Below are 24,337 nucleotides of genomic sequence, written 5' to 3' on the forward strand. Positions count from 1 at the left end.
TTCCTTCCTTCCTTCCTTCCTTCCTTCCTTCCTTCCTTCCTTCCTTCCTTCCTTCCTTCCTTCCTTCCTTCCTTCCTTCCTTCCTTCCATCCTCTTTTTGGAGGGGGCAAGGCAGGGCAGTTGGTGTTAAGTGACTTACCCAAGGTCACAAGGCTAGTAAGTGTTAAGTGTATGACACCAATTTGAACTCAGGTCCTCTTAACTCCAGGGCCAGTGCATCGCCTAGCCACCCCTGAAGCTCCTTTTCTTAAAGTGGTACAGAACCCATCAACTGAGCAATGATTCTTTCAGCAGAGATTAAAGTTGGAATTCCAGGACTTTGAAAACAAGCTTTTTTTCTTCCCCTCATTTTCTAAGATATCACTTCTCTAAGACCCACTTGGATCCCAAAGCACAGTCTTCTGAAACCCCTTGCAGCTTTCTCATGGACACATTAAATGATTTGATTCCACTATGGTAGAACCTGCCATGGTTTATGTTCCTCTGGCATTACCTTTGAAAGTCCAGGTTTATGCTCATATTACAGTGAGGCAAAATTGGTTATGAGTAGGATGAGTAGGCATGGGTGGGTTGAAATTCACATCATGAAGGGGACATAAATTACAGAATTAATTGAGTAGTAGTGGAGTCCTGAGGATTTATTTCTTCCTGATAATAGCTCTTGTTTATTTTCATTTTATTCTTGTAATTCGCCAAATCAGAATTAGCAGTAATTATTCCTTAGATATCAGGAGCTCAGTGCTTAAGGTATTCCTTCTAATTTGATAGATAAACTCTTAGCCAAGCTGTAGTAGCATTAAGATAGCATACAAAGGCTACTCCCTCTATTTTCTGATTTTGGCATTGTTTAATAGATGTTATAATTGCAGAAGCATGCTCCTTCCTGCTTGGTGTTTGACTCTTTGTTGCTCATTCATTTGTTATATTTCATTGAATGCTACAACAATTTTGTACTTTGATGATAAAATATTTAGGAGACAGATTATTATTGTCTGTGAAGTACTATGTTTATGGAAATTAACATATAAGTATATACATATAGCCAATGGAATTAATAACATACTAGTTGTCATTATTCTATTTGTTTTCCAACATTTCTAAAGCATTGAGTTTCTTGTCTAATTAGAATCCCACTTATTTGAGCTTTAGGGACATTTCATTAAAGTGTAAAGGTAAGTTGTACTTCTAATTTTACAGAATTGAACCATTTCTGTTCATTCAACCCTTACAAACAATTATTGAGACTTTAATAGTAATTCCAAATGCTATGCTTCATAGTAATACAAAGCTCCTTCACATACATTACTGAAAGATACATGCTCAAACACATTCATTTGCACTGAGAGGCAACATAGCACATGTATCAGCAAGAACCCCAGCATCCCCAGGGTGGCTGCCAACACAGGTTCTTAGATCTGCTTTGTTAAAGGAAAGCAACTCAAAATCGGTTAACAAGCTTACTTTAATCAGTCAAATATGTATTGTTTACCTAGTTCAGGGGAAAAAGGTCAGCACCCCAAACTTCAGAGTATACAGACAGAATTATCAAGACAGAGAAACAGATCAAGTAGACAGGTTTGCAAAATGTCCAACCATTACATCCATACCAAATCAGCATCTGGGTTTTTCCAAAGCCAGGGGGCTCTCAACAATGGCTTCCCAGAGTCTCATCTGATCAAGTCACAGAACACTTCTCAAAGTGAGCCCCAAAGCAAAGCCTCACATGAGGGATTATATAGCTGCCTCCGGGGTCAGAGAATGTAACCACCTTCTTGATCCACTGCCCAATCACACAGCATTAAGGTGTGGGCATTCCTGAAAACTAAGCTTCCTGTCACAGGCTCCACTTTCAGCCTATTAGGAGGCAGAGTATATTTTCAAATAAAGGAAGGTTCTCAGAGTCTCTTCAGCTTATCAAAGGGCCTAAGAGCAGGGAAGATCTTTAAATTTGCATTTCCATTACAGCACAGTGTGAGAGAATGCTGCTTTTAAAACCAGGAAGACCTGGATTCATGTCCTACCTCAGAAATACATTTACTATGTAACATTGGACAAGTCATTTAACCTCTTGGTACTTAAGGCAATTGAGAGGGAGATATTAGAGAATGTGCTTTCCTATATTTGTAGAAGGAATGTCCTCACCCTGGAATTTCCTATACCAAATAAATCACAGGTTTTGTTCATGCATGCCTTGTGACAACTTTTTGAGGTGATAGAGGTTTAGAAAGGTTAAATATTTTTTCCAAGTCATATAACTATTATATAGTAAAACTCTAGGATTAAAATGCAGGTTTTTTAGCTTCTAGTCACTTGCTCTTTCCATTTGATGTTTTTTGCTGCCAGGATTCCCACCATCAATGTTTGATGATTTGGGAAAACTAAGAGAATCCCTGTCTTGCCTGTTTTTCAAGAGAATTAGGGTTTTGTTGGCCATATTATGATTCAGTTTCTATAAAGTGGCTTAGAATGATTATATTATCAATCCAGTTTAATTGCTAACTTGGTAAAATAAAAAATCAAGTTGATGAATTTTTAATCTAGTGATTTGTGACAGACTCCAAATTTGGTTGTAAACATTTTTATTTATGTGTATTAACATAACATTCCATCCACAAGGTGCAGTTGGCATTGTAATCTAGTTATCTACCTCTCTATGTTGTCTTTGATTCTAGAAAATAGTGAAATTATTTTAATCACTGATAGTTTATATGTTATGATTGACTTTGGTTTATTTTTTTTGTTATAGCACAACTTACATTTCAAATGAAAAAATTGGTATCATTTATAGTATCTTAAGATAAATCTCCTTTGAATGCAAACTTCCTTTCCAGTACTTTGAGGTCTACAAGATGCATCTAGAAAATTTAGTACTGTGGAAAATGAAGACAGCTTAAAACCGAATAAAAGGGGAAGATTTTTTTTTGATTAATTGCTGTAACATTGTCCTTCAGGAGGCTGAGGAAGCTTCATATTTTCTTTAGACATCAATAGACGTTGAAGCTCTTGCAGAATCACTTTGATGCTATATGAATTTTGCCATTTTGCTAGCACAGATATGACTCTTGGGTCCACCACTCCATTAGAAGTATTTACTCCATTCATATTAATTTTTGTTACAATTCTTACAAATGGGGGGCGGGGCTTCTGGATATTTAGGTCCACACTCTATTTTTAGGCTGTATATTTGGTTTTCATAAATTGTTCTTGGAGGCCCAATAATCATTTCTGTCCATCTTGTAAGTGTCATATCTTCATAATCTTCAAGATCCCAGCTAACTGTCCCATCTCCTACTCCTTTATGACCTTCTTCAAGTTCTTCCAACAGTTGGAAATTTTGAGGGACTTTCACTCCCAAGCCTGTGGTCACCGCCATCTTGCATCACTGCCGCTCGGAGTCTGCCCCTTCTTCCCCATCCATCCCTCCCCGACTTTGGTTTATTTTTAAAGGCCTTATTCCTAATTCTTTATTTACTCATCATTTTTCCCTAAAATTTTATTAGAAAGCAATATAGTAATGTAAACAATTCAACTTTAATAAATCCCTTACGGTTATTTTTCCTGTTTACCTTTCCATACTTCTCTTGAATCTTGCATTCTAAAGTCAAATTTTCTGTTTAGCTATGGTCTTTTCTCAAGAATGAATGAAATTCCTCTACTCATTAAATGTCCATTCCCTCCCACCCCCTATAATATATGTATTATACTCAGTTTTTCTGGGTAGGTGATTCTTGGTTGTAATCCTAGATCCCTTGACCCCCAGAATATCATATTCCAAGCCCCCTGATCCTTTAATATAGAAACCGGTAAATCTTGTGTTGTTCTGATTGTGGATCCACAAAACTTGAATTATTTCTTTCTGGTTGTTTGCAATATTTTCTCCTTGACCTGGGAACACTGAAATTTTGCTATAATATTCCTGGGAGTTTTCATCTTGGGATATTTTTCAGGACATAATCAGTGGATTCTTTCCATTTCTATTTTACCCTATGGTTCTAGAATATCAGGACAGTTATCCCTGATAATTCCTTGTAAGATGATGTCTAGGCTCTTTTTTTTTTATCATGGCTTTCAGGTAGTCCAGTAATTTAAAAATTATCTCTCCTGGATCTATTTTCCAGGTCAGTTGTTTTCCATTGAGATATTTTACATTGTCTTCTATTTTTTCATTCTTTTGGTTTTATTTTATAATTTCTTAATTTCTCATAAAACTTCCATTTGCTCTATTCTAATTTTTAGGGAATTATTTTCTTCAGTGAGCTTTTGGACCTCCTTTTCCATTTGGCCAGTTGTGCTTTTATAAGGCATTTTTTCCCCCTTATTTGGCTTTTTGGACCTCTTGTTTCATTTGGGTTAGTCTATTTTTTAAGGTGTTATTTTTTAAAGTGTTAATTTCTTGAGTATTTTTTGTGTCTCCTTTACCAAGTCTATAGACTCTTTTTGCCTCCTTACTGGTCTCCTTGACTTGTTTTTTCATGATTTCCCTGCATCACTCTCATTTCTCTTCCCAATTTTTCCTCTACTTCTCTTATTTGATTTTCAAAATCCTACATCCAGGGTGGAAGGTTGACTGTCCCAAGCTTCAGGAGTTTTGTGCAGCTGTTTTCAGAGATATTTCTGGTGATTCTTCCAAGATGATATGATCTAAGGAGAGGTGTTTGCAGCTCTCCTGGCTTGTGGTCTGGTCTATGAGAGACCATAAGCACTCTTTTCTGCCCTGCAACTGTAAGGATGGTCCGCTCTCTACTGCTGCCACAAGCTATGCTAGTATTCCTCCTCTTTCCAGGACTGCCACCTAGGACTATGACCCAGATCCAAGTATGGGCAAAGTAGCATAGCCCTGCCTAAGTGCTAGTAAAAAGACCCCTGCAGTCTCCTGACCTTTGACCCCCTTATCATCCTTGGGTTGAGAGTTCTGGAAGCAGTTGCTGATGCTGCCCCTGCTGCTGCTGATTCAGAAATTCCCAAAGCCTGCTCCTGGTTTGCTGGGTCTGGGGATGTAGTGGCACAGCCTATGCTAGATTGTGCTCCTCTCTCACCCAGGTCAGACAGACCTTTCTTGCTAACCTTCTAAGTTGTCCTTGGTGTCTGTGGTGTTTGAGGTCTGGAAACTGACACCGCCTTCAGTGATTCAGTCCTTTGAGGCCTGCTCCTAGTTTGCTGGGGCTGGGTCTGTGCTGGTGCGGCCTGTGCTAGACTGTGTTCTTCTCTTACGCTGCTGCAACTTGGCCTCGAAATGTGTAACTCATTCTTTTTGTTGTTTCTGCTGCTCTAGTATTTGTTTAAAATCATTTTGAAAAGGTATTTGGAGGAGTTTGGGGGAGTCCTCAGGCAAGTCCCTACTTTTACTCTGTCATCTTGACTCTGCACCCCAGTTCTTGTCAATCTTAAAGAGCTATCTAAATGTTAACTGTTAGAAAGATGCTGTCTCCATATTCTTTTTTCCTTCTGGCCCACCCCCACCCCTGTTAGATGGTAAGCTGCTAGAGGACAGAAGCTAGATCACTGGTCTGCATCAGTATTAACAGAATTGAGTATAGCACCTACTCCAAGCAAACAAGGGAGCATAGTGTGTACATCGGGCACCAATAGCACCCCCAGAGTGTGCACATTTAGTGTAAAACAGATGAGCTTTGTTCTGACTCTCATTCTTTACATCCAATCATTTGTCAAACTCTATAGACTCTTTTTGCCTCCTTACTGGTCTCCTTGCCTTCTTTTAAAAAAATTATTTTATTTTTAATTTATGGAATAAAACAAACATTTCCATAACACAATATAATAAAAAAGATGATTATACATGAAACTGCAAATCTACTATGCACAACTTGCTATTCCTTTCAAATATACAGCAAAACTATAATGTAAATTTCTTTATTTTCTTCTTCCTTCCTCCAACCCTACCCTAGAGATGATTACAATTACACACAAATAGGTGTGTCTATAATGTATATGAAAAATTATTATACATACTTCACTTTATCATTTCTTTCTCTAGATACAGATAGCATCTTTCTTCATATGTCCTTTATAGTTAATTTGGGTACTTATAATAGACAAATTGTTTACTCAAAGTCATTCTTTTTTTTAATGTTGATTTGTATGTGTTTTTATTTTTTTCAAATGCTTTATTAACTTCTGATTTACATCATTCATTTCCGCCAGATTTTGAGTTACTAATTTTCTCCCCGTTTTTCCCCTACCCACTTCCCCAAAATAGCAGTCCCACAGGATATCCCCTCCTCCAATCTGCTCTCTCCCATATTTTGTCCCATACCCCTTTTGACTTTTCCAGTGGATCTCTATGCCCCAGTGCCTGTATATCTTATTTCCCAATTACATGTAAAATAGCATTGCTAATAGTATACACACACACACACACACACACATATATATATACACATTTGAATATTTGATTTTAAAACTTTGAATTCCAGATTCATTCCCTTCCTCCCTTGTCACCCACCCTTACTGGGAAGATAAGCGGTTCAGTATAGGATGTACATGTGTGGCTAATGCAAAACAATAACATAGTAGATATATTGTAAAAGACTGACTGTATTTCCCTCCCTCCTATCCCACCTCTCACTTGTTCTATTCTCTACTTTGATACTGTCTCTTTTCAAAAGTGGGTGCTTCCAACTTCCCTCCCCCCAGCCTGCCCTCCCTTCCATCATCCCCCCTCTCATCCCCTTCCCCCCCTACTCTCCTGGAGGGTGAGATACCCTATTTAATGTATATTTCATTCCCTCCTCAAGCCAAATTCAATGGGAATAAGTTGGACCCATTCCCTTTTGGCCTTCTTATTCGTCCCCTCCATTGTAACAATTTCCCCTTGCCTCTTTTGAATGAGTTAACCCCATTCTGTCTCTCCCCATCTCCTCTCATTATATTCCTCTCTCACCTCTTAATTTCACCTTTTAAGTATCATCCCTTCCTGTTAAATTGTTCCTATGCCCTCTATCTATGTATACCTGTAAACATATATACACATTCACATATATATTCATATGCCCATATACCCTCATATATAGACATATATGTGTGTGTTTCTATTCCCTTCAACTACTGAGAAAAGTTTCATAAGTTACAATTATTGTTTTTCCATGTAGGAATGTTAATAGTTCAACTTTGATAAGTTCTTTATGATTTCTTTTCCCTGTTTACCTTCTCATGCTTCTCTTTCTTCTTGTATCTGAATGTCAGATTTTCTGTTCAACTCTGGTTTTTTCAGCAAGAATGCTTAAAAGTCCTCTGTTCCACTGAATGATCATATTTTCCCCTGAAATATGATACTCAGTTTTGCTGGGTAGGTGACTCTTGGTTTTAATCCCAGTTCCGTTGTCCTCCGGAATATCATATTCCAAGCCCTTCAATCCCTCAGTGTAGAAGCTGCCAGATCCTGGGTTATCCTGATTGTGTTTCCACAATATTCAAATTGTTTCTTCCTGGCTGCTTGTAATATTTTCTCCTTAATCTGGGAATTCCGGAACCTGGCTACAATATTCCTAGGAGTTTTCTTTTTGGGATCTTTTTCAGCAGGTGATCAGTGGATTCTTTCAACCTCTATTTTGCCCTCTGGTTCTAAAACATCAGGGCAGTTTTCTTTGAGAACTTCCTGGAGGATGATTTCTAGATTCTTACTTTGATCATGGCTTTCAGGTAGTCCAATAATTTTTAAATTATCTCTCCTGGATGTATTTTCCAGGTCAGTGGTTTTTCCCATGAAATATTTCACATTGCCTTCTATTCTTTCATTTGTTTGGATCTGTTTAACAGCATCTTGGTTTCTCATAAAGTCATTAGCTTCCATTTGCTCCAGTCTAATTCTGAAGCTGTAGGATTCTCCTCATTGAGCTTTTGAGATTCTTTTTCCATCTGGCAAATTTGTCTTTTTAAGGCATTCTTCTCCTCATTGCCTTTTTGAGCCTCTTTTGCCATTTGAGTCAGTCTGTTTTTTAAAGTGTTATTTTCCTCAGTCAGGCTGTTGACTCTCATTTCATAATTTTCTTTCATTGTTCTCATTTCTCTTCCTAATTTTTCCTCCACTTTTCTTATCTGCTTCTTCAGGTCCTCTATGGCCTGTAACCAGCTCGTATTTTCCTTTGAAGCTTTTGGTGCAGGAGTTCTGACTTCACTGGCTTCATCCTGTTCCATCCTTTGCTCCCAAAATAGGAGTGTAGTGTTGGAATCTTCTGTCTGCTTTGTTTCCTTTGCCTGGTCATGTCACCCCTCAGTCACTTGACCCCTGGGCTTTTTGCCACAGCAGGACTCTGCCACCAGACAGGGGAGCTTTCATCCCAAACGCTGGGGTTTTCTCAGTTGCCGGAGGTATTAGATGGGTACCCTCTCTGAGGTCTCCACATGCTCTGGAAAGCTGGACATACACCCCAGCACCCTAGACTGCAATCCCGATCCAAGCAGGTTACAGCAAGAGCGATTACCCCTCAGACTGGTGCTTGGTCCCCCTACACTCTGCAGGCCAGGAGATGAAGCTGCCATGTGGCACACGCCTACTTACTGGTCCCAAAGTCCAGACTGCACTGACCTCTCACTTTGTCCTTCGCATCTGTGTGTTGATAAATCTGTAAATGGCCATAGCTGCTGCTGATCTGGAGTCCCTCTGGCTGGTGGCTGGTCAGGCCCGCCCTGGGGCTAAAGCCTTGGTGTGGGTCTGGGCTTGGCTCCCAGAGCCCTGCGCTGGCCGATCCCTTCCAGCCTGCCCTGCTGTCCTCAGCGGGAGGTTAGCTTCTCTGTGTCATTTTGTGGGTTCTGCAGCTCCAAAGTTTGTTTAGCCCTTTTAATATGGATTGGGGAAGGTGGAAGGCAGAGCAGCGGGGAGGTCCTGCTTCTAACCTCAAAGTCATTCTTAAAACAATGTTACTATTACTGTACAATGTTCTCTTGTTTCTGCTCATTTCACTCTTTATTATTTCATGCAAGTCTTCCATGTTTTCTAAAATCATTGAACTCATTATTTCTTATAGCACAGTAGTATTCCATAGTAATCATATACTACAACTTGTTCAGCCATTCCCCAACTGATGAGCATCTCTACCACTTTCAGTTCTTTGCCATCACAAAGAGAGCTGCTATAAATGTTCTAGAAGATATAGGTTCTTTTCCTTTTTTCCTAGTCATCTTTGGAAATAGAAGAAGTAGTAGGTGAAAGGGTATAGGTAGTTTAATAACTCCTTGGGCATAGTTCCAGATTGCTCTCAAAAATGATTGGATCAGTTCACAATTCTACCCAACAATGAATAAGTGTCCCAATCTTTCCACATCCTCTCCAACATTTGTCACTTTCCCTTTCTATCATTTTAGTCAATCTGCTATTATAAAATGATATCTCAAGGTTGTTTTAATTTGTATTTCTCTAATCAATAATAATTTAGAGCATTTTTCATATTTCTACAAATTATTTTGATTTCTTCATTGGAAAACTACCTATTTGTCTCATTTGACCATTTATATCAATTGGGAAATGACTTCTATTCTTAGTATATTTTAGAAATGAGACCTTTATCTGATAAACTATAAAATTTCCCCTCACCCCTATTTTCTTCTTTCCTTCTAATCTTGGCTATATTTGTCTTATTTGTACAAATCCTTTTAAATTTAATGTAATCAAAATTATCTACTTTATACCTGATTTTGCTGTTTATATCTTCTTTATTCATGTTGTTCACCTCTCCATGTCTGATAAGTAACATGGCTCATGTTCTTCCAATTTTCCTGTAAAATCCCTCTTTATATCTAGGTCATGTATCCATTTGGCCCTAATCTTGGTAAATGGTATGAAATTTTGGTCCACACCCAGTTCTGCCATACTCTTTTCCAGCTTTTCCAACAGTTTTTTAAATTTTATTTTTTTTTAGCAGATAATGAATTGTTATCTCAAAATCTTTAGTCTTTACACTTATGAAATACAAGGTTTTTATGTTTATTTGCTGTAAATTGTACATCTACTATATTCTGGTAATCTACCTTTTTATTTCTTAGTCAAAATTCTCCTTGCCTTCTCTTTCTAATCCACCTAATCCACTTTCTAATACACCTTTCGGATGTATTTGATAGTCACTTATCTGCCTAAAAATCTATAGTAATTCTCTGTTATCTCTAAAAGAAATTGCAAACTCCTTAACAGGCATTTAAGGACCCTTTAAGTTATGACGTATAAGACATTACTCCAACCTACATTTCTAGTCTTATTTCACAAAACTCCCTTTCATGCATTCCACATTTCAGCTAAACTGGGCTACTAAGGGATTCTGAAATCTTCATTGCTCTCATCTCCCTCTTTGCATTCTAATCACCACCCTCTATGCCTAGAATACATTCCCTCCTTATTACTGTCAGAATCAGTCTTTTGAATTCACGATTATTCACTCCAGTGCTTAGAACATTTCATAGTGTCAAACCACTGATTTCCTGAACTTTTTAACCAGAGAAACAGACTCTTCTCGTCCTTTGCCATTTTTTATTCTCATTCTTCCATAATTTTTCCTTAATTTATCTGTTTCTCCTCTTCACATCATAGCTTACCCAGTTCTCATATCCAGGTTATCTCAGTTACAGAATTTTTCTTTCCTGGTTTTGTCTTCTTTGCTCTGTCGTCTTTCCTGCTTCAATTTTTGTGCAGTTCAAAGCAGAAAGAAGGGAGAACACCAGCTTTGTCCCAAAATAATAGGTCAAAGAAGGGCAGCCAGAGATATCTTGAGGGGAAAGCTGTTTATAGTCCTACACTTGAAATTTATAATAAGTAAAAAGAGAATAAAGATAATACTCCAAATTCAAAATTCAAGTATTGGCCCAAGAATTTTAAAAGAAGCTTTATCCAATTTTTATACCTTCTCTTGTACAACGCCTACTGATTTCATGGAAAATTTACATCAGAGGAAGTTTCAGGAAGTCAGAGGGAGAAGAAATTATATCTGAGCCCAGGTTGAAATGACCATTTTTCTTTGAAGAAATGTTACCTACCAAACAGAATGACTGAAAAATCTAATATCATTGACATTTAGAAATGGAAAATAGCCTTAAATATTCATAGTCACTATGTGATTAGAGGTCAAACAAAGTCAGTGAGCATTTATTGTTTATTATGGGCCACACTGTGCCACACTGTGCCTACAAAATAGGCAAAGATAGATTGTTTATTTTCTTTATAATAGGCACTAAAGGGGAAGTTTCTGTAAAATTTTTACTTTTTCCAAAAGTAAGATTAGCACAGCAGTGATTTAGAAAGTGGCGACATCTGAGGTGGTTAAATGATGTTCATGCTCAGTCTTTCAGTGTGTCCTTCACCAGTCAATAAATCTAAAAGTTAAGATCATTATATCCTTACTACTTTGTTCCCATCATGAATACCTTCAAAGTAGATATCCAGATTTCCTCTGCCAACCTCTGCATTAGTTCTAGTTTTGTTACTGTGAGACATTGGGTTTCAACAGTTTTCCTCTTGTAGCCCTTTATCTTGTACAATTTCTTTGAAGTCAGTAGATGGAATTAGGCAGCTGGCATTTCCCTAGCCCAATGCCTGGCACATAGTAGATGTTTAATAAATGAGTATTGTCTGTTTGATGACTGAGGGTCTAAATTCCCATTTCTCATATTGCTTCACCAAAACAATCCTTGCCCTAAAGAGTCATGCTGTTTCTTATCTAATGTGAGCTCTCAAGGTTAGAAAATGCAGATAACCAGTTTTGCCACTTTTCTTAATACTTTTCATCTACTTATTGCTGTCATTTGTGGGTTGAATCTGCACATGCTCAGCTCCTTTTTTTAATCCATCTGGAAGTAATGGTCTCTATTTTTATTTTTAAGAGAAATAGGTGAACTTTTCAGATCCTTAATATAAATCAGTATGTGTCCTTATAGGAATACTATTAGAAAAGAGACCAAGTATGACATGAGCCCATATTTGATTGTTATTATGTATATTTTAGTTTCAAATAAGGACTTTGTAATTTTTGTGAAATCATCAAGTTCTAGGAAGCCCTTATCTTCAAAAATAGTGTGTCATCTATAGAATTAGAAAACTATATTAGGTTGATAATACCATATGTTAATACTCCAAAGGACCCATGATCAAAATGGTGTGAATATTTCTTCCAGTAATGAAGATAGCAATATACCCATCATTGCCAGTCCTGTGCAATTCATATCCATGACTCCTCTTAACAATGGAATCTACCAAATGGACTAATTGCATTTCCTTGACATCATGAAGGAACCGAAGGAAGAGCTAAATAGTCTTCAGTTATCTCTTGCTCTCACTATATGTCAAGGGTTGTTTTTTTTATCATGTATTTCTTTGATGACTCCTTTTACTCCAGAGGTGTAAAAACGTGGCCACAGGCCAGTTACATCCACCATACTCCTGAGTAGTGTCTAACCAGATTAAAATGTACCTGGGAAATAAAATGCAATTGGGAAATATTTAACTAACTAAATTTAAAAAATACAATTATACATAGATAAGGTTAAAATGCTGTTTTCTAAGTCAATATGAGGCTCAAGGGGTTACTTATATAAGGCTTATTTTCTATTTGAGTTTAACACTATTGCTTTACAACCACTTCTGCTGGTAATATTTTGCACCCTTCCCACACCTATCATATGCATCTCCACTGTCCTTTGGGGGAATCTACAACTTTAATTCATCAGAGATTATGAGGAATCTCTAATAGATTTCTTCAGGACACTCAGAATACACACTAATGTCACTCCATTTTAGTGGATAGAGTGCTGGGCCTAGAGTAAGACTTATCTTCCTGAGTTCAAATATGGCCAGACACTTATTAGTTATGTGACCCTGGACAAGTCACTTAATCTTATTTCCTCGGTTTCCTAATCTGTAAAATGAGTTGGAAAAGGAAATGGCAAACCCCTCCAGTAGCTTTTGCCAAGAAAACCCCAAATAGTGTCATAAAGAACCAGACACAACTGAAATGTCTGAACAACAACAAAACAATCATGTACTAAATGATTAAATAAAAGTCTAGGAAAATAATAATTCTTTTTAACGTGGCTAACGTTCTTTTATGAAAGAGACTCCAGCTGAGGAAAGAATCAAAGTATGCAATTTAGGATCCTTGTAATTCCTTCTAGGAGCCTCCAAGCCCTCCTTGCAAACTTCCCATGCCTCTCTTGCCACTGAATAAAACAGAACTCTTTCTGTAGCATTTCATGCCTCAAATTGCAGTTTCTTTCTCTGGGATTTTAACAGGCATGCAGGACTTCAATTACCTCAGCAGCAACTGTTTTGAGATCACAGTGGAGCTTAGCTGCGACAAGTTCCCCCGAGAGGAGACTTTGAAGAGCTATTGGGAGGATAACAAAAACTCACTGATCAATTACCTCGAGCAGGTAAAGTTATCTAGTGAATCAAGAGCTCTCTTGCTTTTGGCCACCATTCTTCCAATTTTGAGAGCATTGTGTTTTGTTGGCCCAGGTCTTGTGTGTTTTCTTATTTTTTAAAAAACAATTATTGTGTGTCCTATTTGTTTCAGAATGGTGTTCCAAGGTAGGAAAACATTTTCGGGGGTTGAGGGTTTAAACTATGTCTCCCTATTATATGTCATCCTATATGTATATAGATATATACATATCTATATATAAACTATGTCTCCCTATTATATGTCATATTATATGTATAGAAAGACTTCACTCATGAAATGAAATAGTACATACTGTTTGAGATGTTGAAAGAGAGAAGTAGAATTTGTTCAAGTAATATCCCCTTCATCAGAAATGATTTCAGAAAAAGAAATCCTCTTAAATGACTCACCTTGGTCTTTGGCATGTCTGCCCTATGCCTTTGCCACAAGGCATAGGGCCTATTCCCTACCCACAGATCTCAGTCTCTAAACTTTTGTGTCTGAGCAGGCAGCCTTCAGAATTCTATTGCTTGATAGTCCATCTGCCCAACACAAAATGCTTCCCCCTCCTGGATAGTATCTGGAGTAGTATCCTGCCCACTATTCTTGGCACTGGAGATAGTGATAAATCTTACCCCCTTATCCTAAAGTTTCAAGGCATGATGCCCACTTAGGCCTAGGGCCAGCCTGCAGCAAAACTTATAGTTCAGTAAAATAATGTCATCTCCTTGAAGACAGTACCTGTTTCATTTTTGGTTTTGTATCTTCAGCACCTAATATAGTGTCTGACACATATATCTGATAAATTGCATTGAATAAAAAGCATTTCCATGCTCAATCCTTACTAACCACTCTTTTACTAATTTCAATATGTCAAATATCATTTGTTCTATACATTTAGCATTTCAGAAATGTTGTCCTTTGGGTAAGGTTTTTTTATATATGTTTGAATGTCTTTGAATGTAACAGTATTCAACAAACGCTTTGAAATGTATTTAAAAATGTCAACTCCCCTTCAAATGTCAACTCAGTTCCAACTGTCCTTATTTGGGGAGATGCTATTCATATGGATACATGCCCACATCAATATGTAGCTTCACAGTGTACACTTTGGAGAGCCCTGATTGCCCTGGTGAGGGCAATTCTTTTACCATATATGAAACAAATAAGCCTGGGTATACTTTAGTAGAATCTTTTCTTGTTATCGATAAACTGCTGTCAGCACTTGTAAAGAACCATAAGTAACTTTGTATGGGGATGGAGGGACGGGGAAAGCAAGGACCTGAAGCATTTGGATTTGGAAAAATTGAACAGATATCCATTTTGCTCATGACAAACTTGGGGGTTCATGAGGCCTTGCTTGTTCCTTACTTCAAAATTGCTTGAACTCTCTTTAGACTATAAACTTCATGGAAACTTTTATCATTGTATCCTCATACCTGTCATGATGGCTTATACTTAATAAATATTTATTAAATGAAATCTGCCCTGATTGCCAAAGGGCAGCATGGCATTTTTCTTTATTAAAGTGCTTGATGCTTCAGGAAAAGGAATAGATAGCCTCAAGGTGTAAGCAAACTTCTTTTTTGTAAGCAATCAGGGTTAAGTAACTTGCTCAAGGTTACATGGCCAGTTATTTCTGCGTGTGGTGCTAAGTATCTGAGCCCGGATTTGATCCCCAGATCATCCTGACACTGGAGCCATCTGGCCACTCCGTGTAAGCAAATTTCTACTACAAAGTATTGCTTTTCTGTTTTTGATTATTCTCAAATCAACTCACAGCCCTTTGTAATTTTTTTTTGAAACTACATTTGTGTTCCTTTCATATCTTGTGGTGAACAGTTTGGAGCTGGTTTGTCAGTTTGACTATAGCTTAGCTTCCAGCTGGGAAGCACATGCTACCCCTAAACAAATGTTAAAAAACAAAACTCTTCTGTACCTCTCTCCCCTTCCCACTTCCTCAAAATCCCAATAATAATGCTAACTCAGCAGTGGTAGCATGATGCTATGGAAAGAATGCTCAATTTAAAGGCAAGAGGTTTGTCTCTTAAATCTGAAACTTATCACTCATATGATAACAACAACAACTGGCATTTACATAGTGCTTACTGAGGCTCTTCCCCAAAGTACTTTACAGATATTCTTTCATTTGAGCCTCACAACAACCCTGGGAAATAGGTAATATCATTACCATTCTGTAGTTGAAAAAACTAGTATGTATCTCAGGTTATTTAAAATCAGGTATTTCCGACCCTGGTGCCACCTAGCTATCATGTGGAATTGGGCAAGTCACTTTACCTTCCTTGGCCTCAGTTTCCTCCTCTGCAAAAGTCATAAGAGTTAGATTAGATGGCCTGTCAGGTCCTTCCAACTCTTAATCTGTGTGATCCTAGAGTAGCACAATGGAGTCAAGAAGTCTTGAATTCAAATCTGTGCTCAAACACTAGCTTTGAGACCTTAAGACATTAACTTCTCTATGCATCAGTTTCCCCAACTGTAAAATGGGGATAAGAATAGCAGCTACCTCCAGGGTGATTATGAGACTAAAATGACACAATATTTTTAAAGTTCTTAAGGTAATTTCACAAGAGTGGTTGTCTCAGAAGCTAGGTTACAAGTGGTTACAAGTGAATGAATGAGGAAGAAGTGGAGACAGTGAGAGAGAAAACTGTTTCTTTTAGTTATTAAACTTAGGTTATTAAGGTTAAGCAAAATATAGGATGATCACACGTAGTAGTGCTAGCAATTACCTATTAAGGTTAGGACAGATAGAGGAAGATAGCACAAGGAGATGGCAAGGTCAAGGAATTTTTTTTCTTGCAAACAACTGAGTATGTTTATAGAGAGAGGGAAAGGAGTCAGTGTATAGAGAAAAATTGAAAATGAGAAAGGGGGGCATGACCAATGGAATAAATTCTGAAAAGAAGTTGGAGGGGATGGGATCAAGGCACCACTAATGAGTAGTCTTGGCAAGAAGAGTAGCTTTATTCTTTGTGACTGGGCCAGAGTAGAAGGTTAGTGAAACTAGAGAGAGAGGTCAACAAGTGAGGGATCATTTATTAAGCAATCAGTATATTCCCAGTACTGTGGGAGATGCAGGGGATACAAAGAAAGGCAAAGATAGTTTTAAGATGGCAAGGAGGGGAGACGAAGAAACTCATAATGGATGGTCCCAAGTTTTCTAAGTAAAGTAAGAAGTAATGTTATTTGCTGAGAGGGCAGAAGGTGGTGATAAGAGTTAGGGCTTGAAGGGAGAGGAGAAGGTTTGGGAGAAGGTCCAGGGGTCTTCAGGATCCTGAAATGCCTGATCCTAAAGGACCCTTACTATGAACCTATTGTTTGACCTGTTAGTTTTCCCTTTCTCAAGAAAGCAGAAGATGGATGTTCAAAAACAATACTAGTTTCCTGCTTTAGTTTTCTGATTTTTTAAGAAAAAATCCGGATCCTCTGGTTCTATATTTTGTTGACACCCAAAAGAAAGTCTTTATATGTTACATGTTTTCAGATAATTTCTGATAACACATTTTTGATTCTTCCTCTTCACAGATTCACAGAGGGGTTAAAGGATTTGTTCGAGATCTTCAGAGTAAACCAATTGCCAATGCCACAATCTCTGTGGAAGGAATTGACCATGATATCACTACTGGTGGGTGGTCTTTTCCTATGTGAAAGTTTTTTTTTCTTTTGCTTTGGCAACTTTTCACACAAAGCATAATTGCTTATTAATGTAATTATGAAGCATTCCAAGAAAAGCAGCTGGATTGCTCAGACCTCTTAATTAGGCGGTTGAGGGAGGCTAGTTTCCTAGGGAGTTTCCTAGCCTCTCCTCCCACCTGGAAGACAGGGTGAAGTTGGATCCGACCTGAGATAGCTGCTTTGCTAGAATTTGGGCATGGCAGCAGATAGCACCCTTTCCTTAGAATTAGTGTAGACAGAGGAGGTCAGTGCTAAGCAGGGGTAATTGACTTATATAGAAGACCTGGGAACATATTATTTATAGACTCTTTGAGGTGCTTGAAAAAAGAGGAAAAAATGATTTGATTTTAAATTTCCTTCCCATTCCCAACCTTGAGTGAACATGCTAATAATTCCTGAAAAAGGAGGCAAGAAATCAGGCAGGAGAAATGAAGGACAAAACTAAGATTCATGACTTTTTCCAAACTAATCAAAACAAAAACCCAACTTTAACACTGATAAACTTTAGTTCAAGGAGAGATATGGAGAAGAGATAAGTAAGAGATAAAATTTCTGGATTTTTCTGATTATTAACTGATCATAGCTGTTGGCTTATTATTCATTTTTCTTGTTACCACCTTTGTACTTTCTCCAATTCCCTTCTCTCCAGACTTTTGTTACGCTTCACTGTCCCACAAAAGTCATTAGGATTTTAGCCTCGGACTTCTGTGAAGACTCTATTTGTTTTTGTTTTTAAATAATAGAAATCCTGATTCTATTGCCAAAAGGATTTGGTTATCTTTTATGATATTTGTGGCATGTGTACACATGAGATATATGAGTATCTTCCCAGTCTTGGTTTAACATAATTTTTTGGTCTTGACCTATGATTTCATCAGTAGGGAAGAACATGGGCAATTCATCCATAATTTATAATTTTAGAGTTGCCTAAGGATATTTGGAAATTAAGTGACTTACTCATGGTCACACAGCTAATGTGTGTCAGAGGCAGAGTTTGAACCCTTCTCCCTGACCACAAGGCTGTGCATTTTGCCATAGTGTCTCTGAGTTGAATATTAAAATCTGTAAAAAGATTTTATTTGCCTCCCTTGGAGTTTTATTGATACCTGTATAAATGAAATTTAAAATAGAGAGGTAATGAAAAAAGTTAAGTGGCAATAAAACTGGCACCCTTTAGCTGGCATAATTAGCAGCTTCATATAAACACATTGTTATTTGATGGTCTGTTTTTCTGCACAGCAAAGGATGGCGATTACTGGAGATTGCTTGTACCTGGAAACTACAAACTCACAGCTTCAGCTCCAGGTTATCTAGCAATAACTAAAAAAGTGGCAGTTCCCTATAGTCCTGCTGTGGGGGTAAGTAATTGCTAGCTGATTTAACTGCTTTCAAGAAGAGAAGCTGTCATCATCTATTGATTTGGAAGAAATGCAGAGTTGGAAACTTTTTGTCAATTAGTTATTTGACATTTATTGAACACCTAGTATGTACAGGTCCAGTGCTAAGTACTCCCAGGAGATACTGTAAGTAGAATAATGAGGTACAAGTATTTATTCCTTTCAGAGGAAAGAACCCTTTTATATCTTGGAGAAGGAGAAGGGGTAAAGAGGAAAAGAGTAATAACACTTATCTTATTGGACCTGACATGGCAGTAGCTGACTTTTTGTGTAGTACATGCCTAGTTGACCTATGAGTTGACCAGCAGGCCAGCTGAATCATTGTGAAAATTATCCACTCCAATAGTAAGGAGGCCTGTTGTACCCATTTGCATGCATAGAAGTCCGTATATGAATACATATGTTGTTTATGGAACATGTGACTTGAGTTTTCCAAAATGACTTGAGTTATATGTGTGTATATATAAATCTTGAGTATATTTTATTTTTTCATTTTGTTTTGTTTTTCAAATGCTTTATTAACTTCTGATTTACATCATTCATTTCCGCCAGATTTTGAGCTACAGATTTTCTCCCCGTTTTTCCCCTACCCACCCCCCCTACAATAGCAGTCCCACAGGATATCCCCTCCTCCAATCTGCTCTCTCCCACATTTTCTCCCATACCCCTTTCGACTTTTCCAGTGATCTCTATACCCCAGTGCCTGTATATCTTATTTCCCAATTACTTGTAAAATAGTATTAATAATAGTATACACACACACACACACACACACACACACACACACACATATATATATATTTGAGTATTTGATTTTAAAACTTTGAATTCCAGATTCATTCCCTTCCTCCCTTGTCTCCCACCCTTACTGGGAAGATAAGCAGTTCAGTATACGTTGTATATGTGTAGCTAATGCAAAACAATAACACAGTAGATATATTATAAAAGACTGACTATATTTCCGTCCCTTCTATCCCACCTCCCACTTGTTCTATTGTCTACTTTGATCCCGTCTTTTTTCCAAAGTGTGTGCTCCCAACTTCCCTCCCCCCCAGCCTGCCCTCCTTTCCATCATCCCCCCTCTCATCCCCTTCCCCCCCATTCTCCTGGAGGGTGATATACCCTATTTAGTGTGTATTTCATTCCCTCCTCAAGACAAATTCAATGGGAATAAGGTTGACCCATTCCCTTTTGCCTTCCTATTCCCCTCCATTGTAACCACTTTCCCTTGCCTCTTCTATATGAGATAGTTTACCCTATTCTGTCTCTCCCCATCTCCTCTCATTATATTCCTCTTTCACCTCTTAATTTCACCTTTTAAGTATCATCCCTTCCTGTTAAATTGGTCCTGTGCCCTCTATCTATGTATAACTGTAAACATATATACACACATTCACATATGTATTCATATGCCTATATACCCTCATATATAGACATATATATGTATAATATATGTATTATATATATGTGTGTGTTTCTATTCCCTTCAACTACTGAGAAAAGTTTCATAAATTATAATTACTGTTTTTCCATGTAGGAATGTTAATAGTTCAACTTTGATAAGTTCCTTATGATTTCTTTTCCCCGTTTACCTTCTCATGCTTCTCTTGCTTCTTGTATCTGAATGTCAAATTTTCTGTTCAGCTCTGGTTTTTTTTCAGCAAGAATGCTTCAAAGTCCTCTATTCCCCTGAAACATGATACTCAGTTTTGCTGGGTAGGTGACTCTTGGTTTTAATCCCAGCTCCTTTGCCCTCTGGAATATCATATTCCAAGCCCTCAGTGTCCCTCAGTGTAGAAGCTGCTAGATCCTGGGTTATCCTGATTGTGTTTCCACAATATTCAAATTGTTTCTTCCTGGCTGCTTGTAATATTCTCTCCTTAATCTGGGAGTTCCGGAACCTGGCTATAATATTCTTAGTAGTTTTCTTTTGGGGATCTTTTCCAGGAGGTGATCGGTGGATTCTTTCAACCTCTATTTTGCCCTCTGGTTCTAAACATCAGGGCAGTTTTCTTTGAGAACTTCCTGGAGGATGATTTCTAGGTTCTTTCTTTGATCATGGCTTTCAGGTAGTCCAATAATTTTTAAATTATCTCTCCTGGATGTATTTTCCAGGTCAGTGGTTTATCCCATGAGATATTTCACATTGCCTTCTATTCTTTCATTTGTTTGGATCTGTTTAACAGCATCTTGATTTCCCATAAAGTCATTAGGTTCCATTTTTTCAATCTAATTCTCAAGCAATGATTCTCCTCACTGAGGTTTTGAGATTCTTTTTTCCATCTGGCAAATTCAACTTTTTAAGGCATTCTTCTCCTCATTGCCTTTTTGAGCCTCTTTTGCCATTTGAATTAGTCTATTTTTTAAGGTGTTTTTTCCCTCAGTCAGGCTGTTGACTCTCATTTTGTAATTTTCTTGCATTGTTCTCATTTCTCTTCCCAATTTTTCCTCCACTTCTCTTATATGCTTCTTAAGGTCCTCTGTGGCCTGTAACCAGCTCATATTTTCCTTGGAAGCTTTTGGTGCAGGAGTTCTGACTTCACTGTCTTCCTCCTGTTCCCTGCTTTGTTCCTCTTTGTCTCCAAAAAAAGGAGTCTAATATTGGAATCTTCTGTCCGCTTTGTTTCCTTTGCCTGGTCATGTCGCCCCTCAGTCACTTGACCTCTGGGTTTTTTGCCACAGCTGGACTCTGCCACCAGACAGGGGAGCTTTCTTCCCAAACGCTGGGGTTTTCTCAGCTCCCAGAGGTATTAGATGGGTGCCCTCTCTGAGGTCTCCACACACTCCGGAAAGCTGGACACACATCCCAGGACCTCCACACTAGACTGTAATCCAGATCCAAGAAGGTTAAAGCAAGAGCGATTACCCCTCAGACTGCTGCTTTGTCCCCCTACACTCTGCAGGACAGGAGCTGAAGCTGCCATGTGGCACTGGCTGGCTGTCGCCATCTCAGCGGCTTCTCACCCTGGGGGCAAAAGCCACACACTCCCACTTATGGGGCCCAAAGTCCAGACTTCACTGAACTCTCAGTTTGTCCTTACCATCTATGTGTTGATAAATCTGGAAATGGCCACAGCTGCTGCTGATCTGGAGTCCCTCTGGCTGGTGGCTGGTCAGGCCCGCCGCGGGGCTAAAGCCTTGGCATGGGGCTGGGCTTGGCTCCCAGAGCGCTGCGCTGGCTGATTCCTGCCGGCCTGCCAGGCTGTCCTCAGTGGGAGGTTAGCTTCTCTGTGTCATTTTGTGGGTTCTACAGCTCCAAAGTTTGTTTAGAGTCCCCTTCTACATGGATTGGGGAAGGTGGAAGCCGGAGCCCAGCGGAGATCCTGCTTCTCCTCCGCCATCTTGACTCTGGTCCCCCTTTTCCCTTGAGTTTATTTTAAAATGTGGTAGACAGACAGGAAGATATGAACTCAAATTTTGCCTCTAATTCTTACTACTTTTATGACTATGTGTAAGTCACAGAGTCTTTCAGAGCCTCAGGCACTTCACTCAAGATTATTAGGAAGCATGGTATGATGGAAAGAGCTTACATTTCTGATCCAATCTGGATGAAAATTCCAGGTCTGCCATTTATTACCTTCATGACCATCTATAAAATGAGAGTTGAACTAGATGGCTTCTGAGGTCCCTTCCAATTCTCATTATCTGATCCTATGAGAAGAGTCTTTCTAGTTCTAAGTCTGTGATTCAAAGCTACATTTTTTTAATAGGCAGAAAAAAAAAGTATAGTACCAATTCTAAGTTGTGGACTGGGAGAAGACTTAGGGAAAGTATAAGAAAGATGCCAGACCCTGTCAGAGGATCCAAAATAAAGTGCCTTGAAATTCTGGGTGCAAAAGATCCTAGATAATATATTCTGTCATTTGATAATCCTATAAAGCCATTATGTACAGACACATATGCAGCATTAGAGCTATAAGTAACAGATGGGGAAAAGAACGATTTCCAAGGATATTTCTGATGACTGATCTTTTCCCCTTTTAAAATATGGCCTAGTCAGTCAGCAACACTCAGTTCTCTACTTATTCAGAGGAGTTTATTGGGCCCCATTCTCTAAATCTTTAAGATTGCTATTGCTTCTTGATTTTGCTAAGAAAAACAATCTGTAGTTCGCCAAGTCACTTTTTTTTTCTTTCATTCCTCCTATAGGTTGATTTTGAATTGGAGTCATTGTCTGAAAGAAAAGAAGAGGAAAAAGAGGAACTGATGGAATGGTGGAAAATGATGTCCGAAACTTTAAATTTTTAAGGGAAGGCTCTTCCTAATTTGCTGCTTTTAATCTATAACATGTTAACGTAGTATGATGTAATGTGGAATCTATTTTAGGTTTTGTGCAGTTAAAATATTTAACTTTGATTTATTTTTTCCAGCAATCATTTGAATATTAATCAATATCACTTAAACAAAGATTCTTAGATAGAAAAATAAGAACTCTTGATTGATTTCATTCTGTTATATTCTGTTCACTTTTCCTGCATGGGAGATGCAGAAAAAATTAACATGATCTCAGCTGTCTCAACTGAAATGCAATACTCTACATGTTATTTACAGTCCTGAACTTTGATTTTGGCTTTTAAAAAAATAGTAAAGCCCAAATAATAGAAGTATTTGGTAGTTTTTATTAATGGGGTCTGCTTCATATTAATTCATGTAGTGAATGCTATTGCAAGGGTGCATAGGGATATCTCGGTGTTGTAAGCTGTGTGTTGCAAGTCCAGTATAAAATGTTGTTTGTTTCCCTTGTGACCAGCTATATAAACCTGAGCTTGTTAATGTATTTCTCATAAAATGGGAAAATATATGTTTACTGAGCATTTTAATTAAAGGAACTGAAATTGATCTATTGTATGTACATACGGGGACAATGCAATTTTAATTGTTTGCCTGTTAATGATACTTCAAGACTGTGAAGTTTTTCTTGGTTGCTTATTGACCCTAAAATGGCAATTTGAATGAATAAAGAAAAAAATCAAACAGACTGCAAGTTGTATATGTACTTTTTTTCCTCTTTCCCTAGACATATGATCCTAGGAATCAAAATGTGGCCTGTGATTGTACGACCCTGGGCAAGCCAGTTAACTTCTCAGTGCTCTAGGTAAAACTCTCTAAGACTAAAAAGTTTCCATACCTGGCAGTTCCCTTTAGCAATGAAATCACAAAGTTAGTCCTTAAGCTATGGTTCCAGAAGAAAAGTAGAATATTGAGTGAGGTACAGGGCTTGAAATCAGAAAAAGATCTGAGTTCAAATGTTAGGAACCCTCTGGGACTTATCTGTTGAGTCATAGTTTCATTCTGTAGGGAGTTCCCTACTCTGCCAAAATAACAAATATTTTTAATATGATTTTTGTATGGAATAAGGTTGGTTGTTTCTCTTAGTGTTGACAAAAGCAAAATGGCAAAAGGTTAGTGTGGAGTTTCTATTGTTATGAGACCTCTTCAGTTTAGAACTTACTAGGAAATCGATCACAAGAATATATTGTGATGAGATCTACATTGTTGTAGCACAGACATTAAACAGGGAACTTGATTTAATTATTCCATTAATTCAAGGAAAATCAAATAGTACCTCAAAGACATTCTCATTTCAGGTCAAAGTTTTGGAGCAAGTTATTCTAGTTATTCAAGTTATTCTTCAACTCTTTGCTATCATGTGGGTAGACACAACTACAGAATTGTCATGGAGTCTGAATATATATTAGATACTTTTGTTAGAGAAATACAAGAAGTGGATTAATTATGGGAATGGGGGCTGCAGATGGAAAATCAAAATTTGGAAAAGTTAATTAATTTTGAAACTTGTATTTATTTTTAAATTCAGGGATGCTGTACAATGAAGACAATCCTGAGTTTAATATTTTGTCTCAA

At 37.9% G+C, this 24,337-nt stretch overlaps 1 protein-coding gene and 1 pseudogene across 1 annotated transcript in view; one reads left to right on the forward strand and one right to left on the reverse strand.

The window, feature by feature from the left end:
* The window catches only part of CPE (carboxypeptidase E), a 124,426-nt gene extending 100,976 nt beyond the window's left edge, over nt 1-23,450 (forward strand). Inside the window, exons 6-9 of the mRNA XM_069097867.1 lie at nt 13,229-13,368; nt 16,926-17,025; nt 18,315-18,433; nt 22,622-23,450. Coding sequence (XP_068953968.1) covers nt 13,229-13,368; nt 16,926-17,025; nt 18,315-18,433; nt 22,622-22,720 — 458 coding nt within the window. The 3' untranslated portion in view covers nt 22,721-23,450. The remainder of the gene's footprint in view (nt 1-13,228; nt 13,369-16,925; nt 17,026-18,314; nt 18,434-22,621) is intronic.
* LOC138168905 (ubiquitin-conjugating enzyme E2 variant 1 pseudogene) lies at nt 2,723-6,557 on the reverse strand (annotated as a pseudogene).
* Nucleotides 23,451-24,337: the final 887 nt, after the last annotated feature.

The sequence above is a fragment of the Petaurus breviceps genome, unplaced genomic scaffold, assembly GCF_028583685.1.
Source record: "Petaurus breviceps papuanus isolate PSGF00001 unplaced genomic scaffold, PetGlider_PUasm1.0 126, whole genome shotgun sequence".
NCBI classification, from domain to species: domain Eukaryota; kingdom Metazoa; phylum Chordata; class Mammalia; order Diprotodontia; family Petauridae; genus Petaurus; species Petaurus breviceps.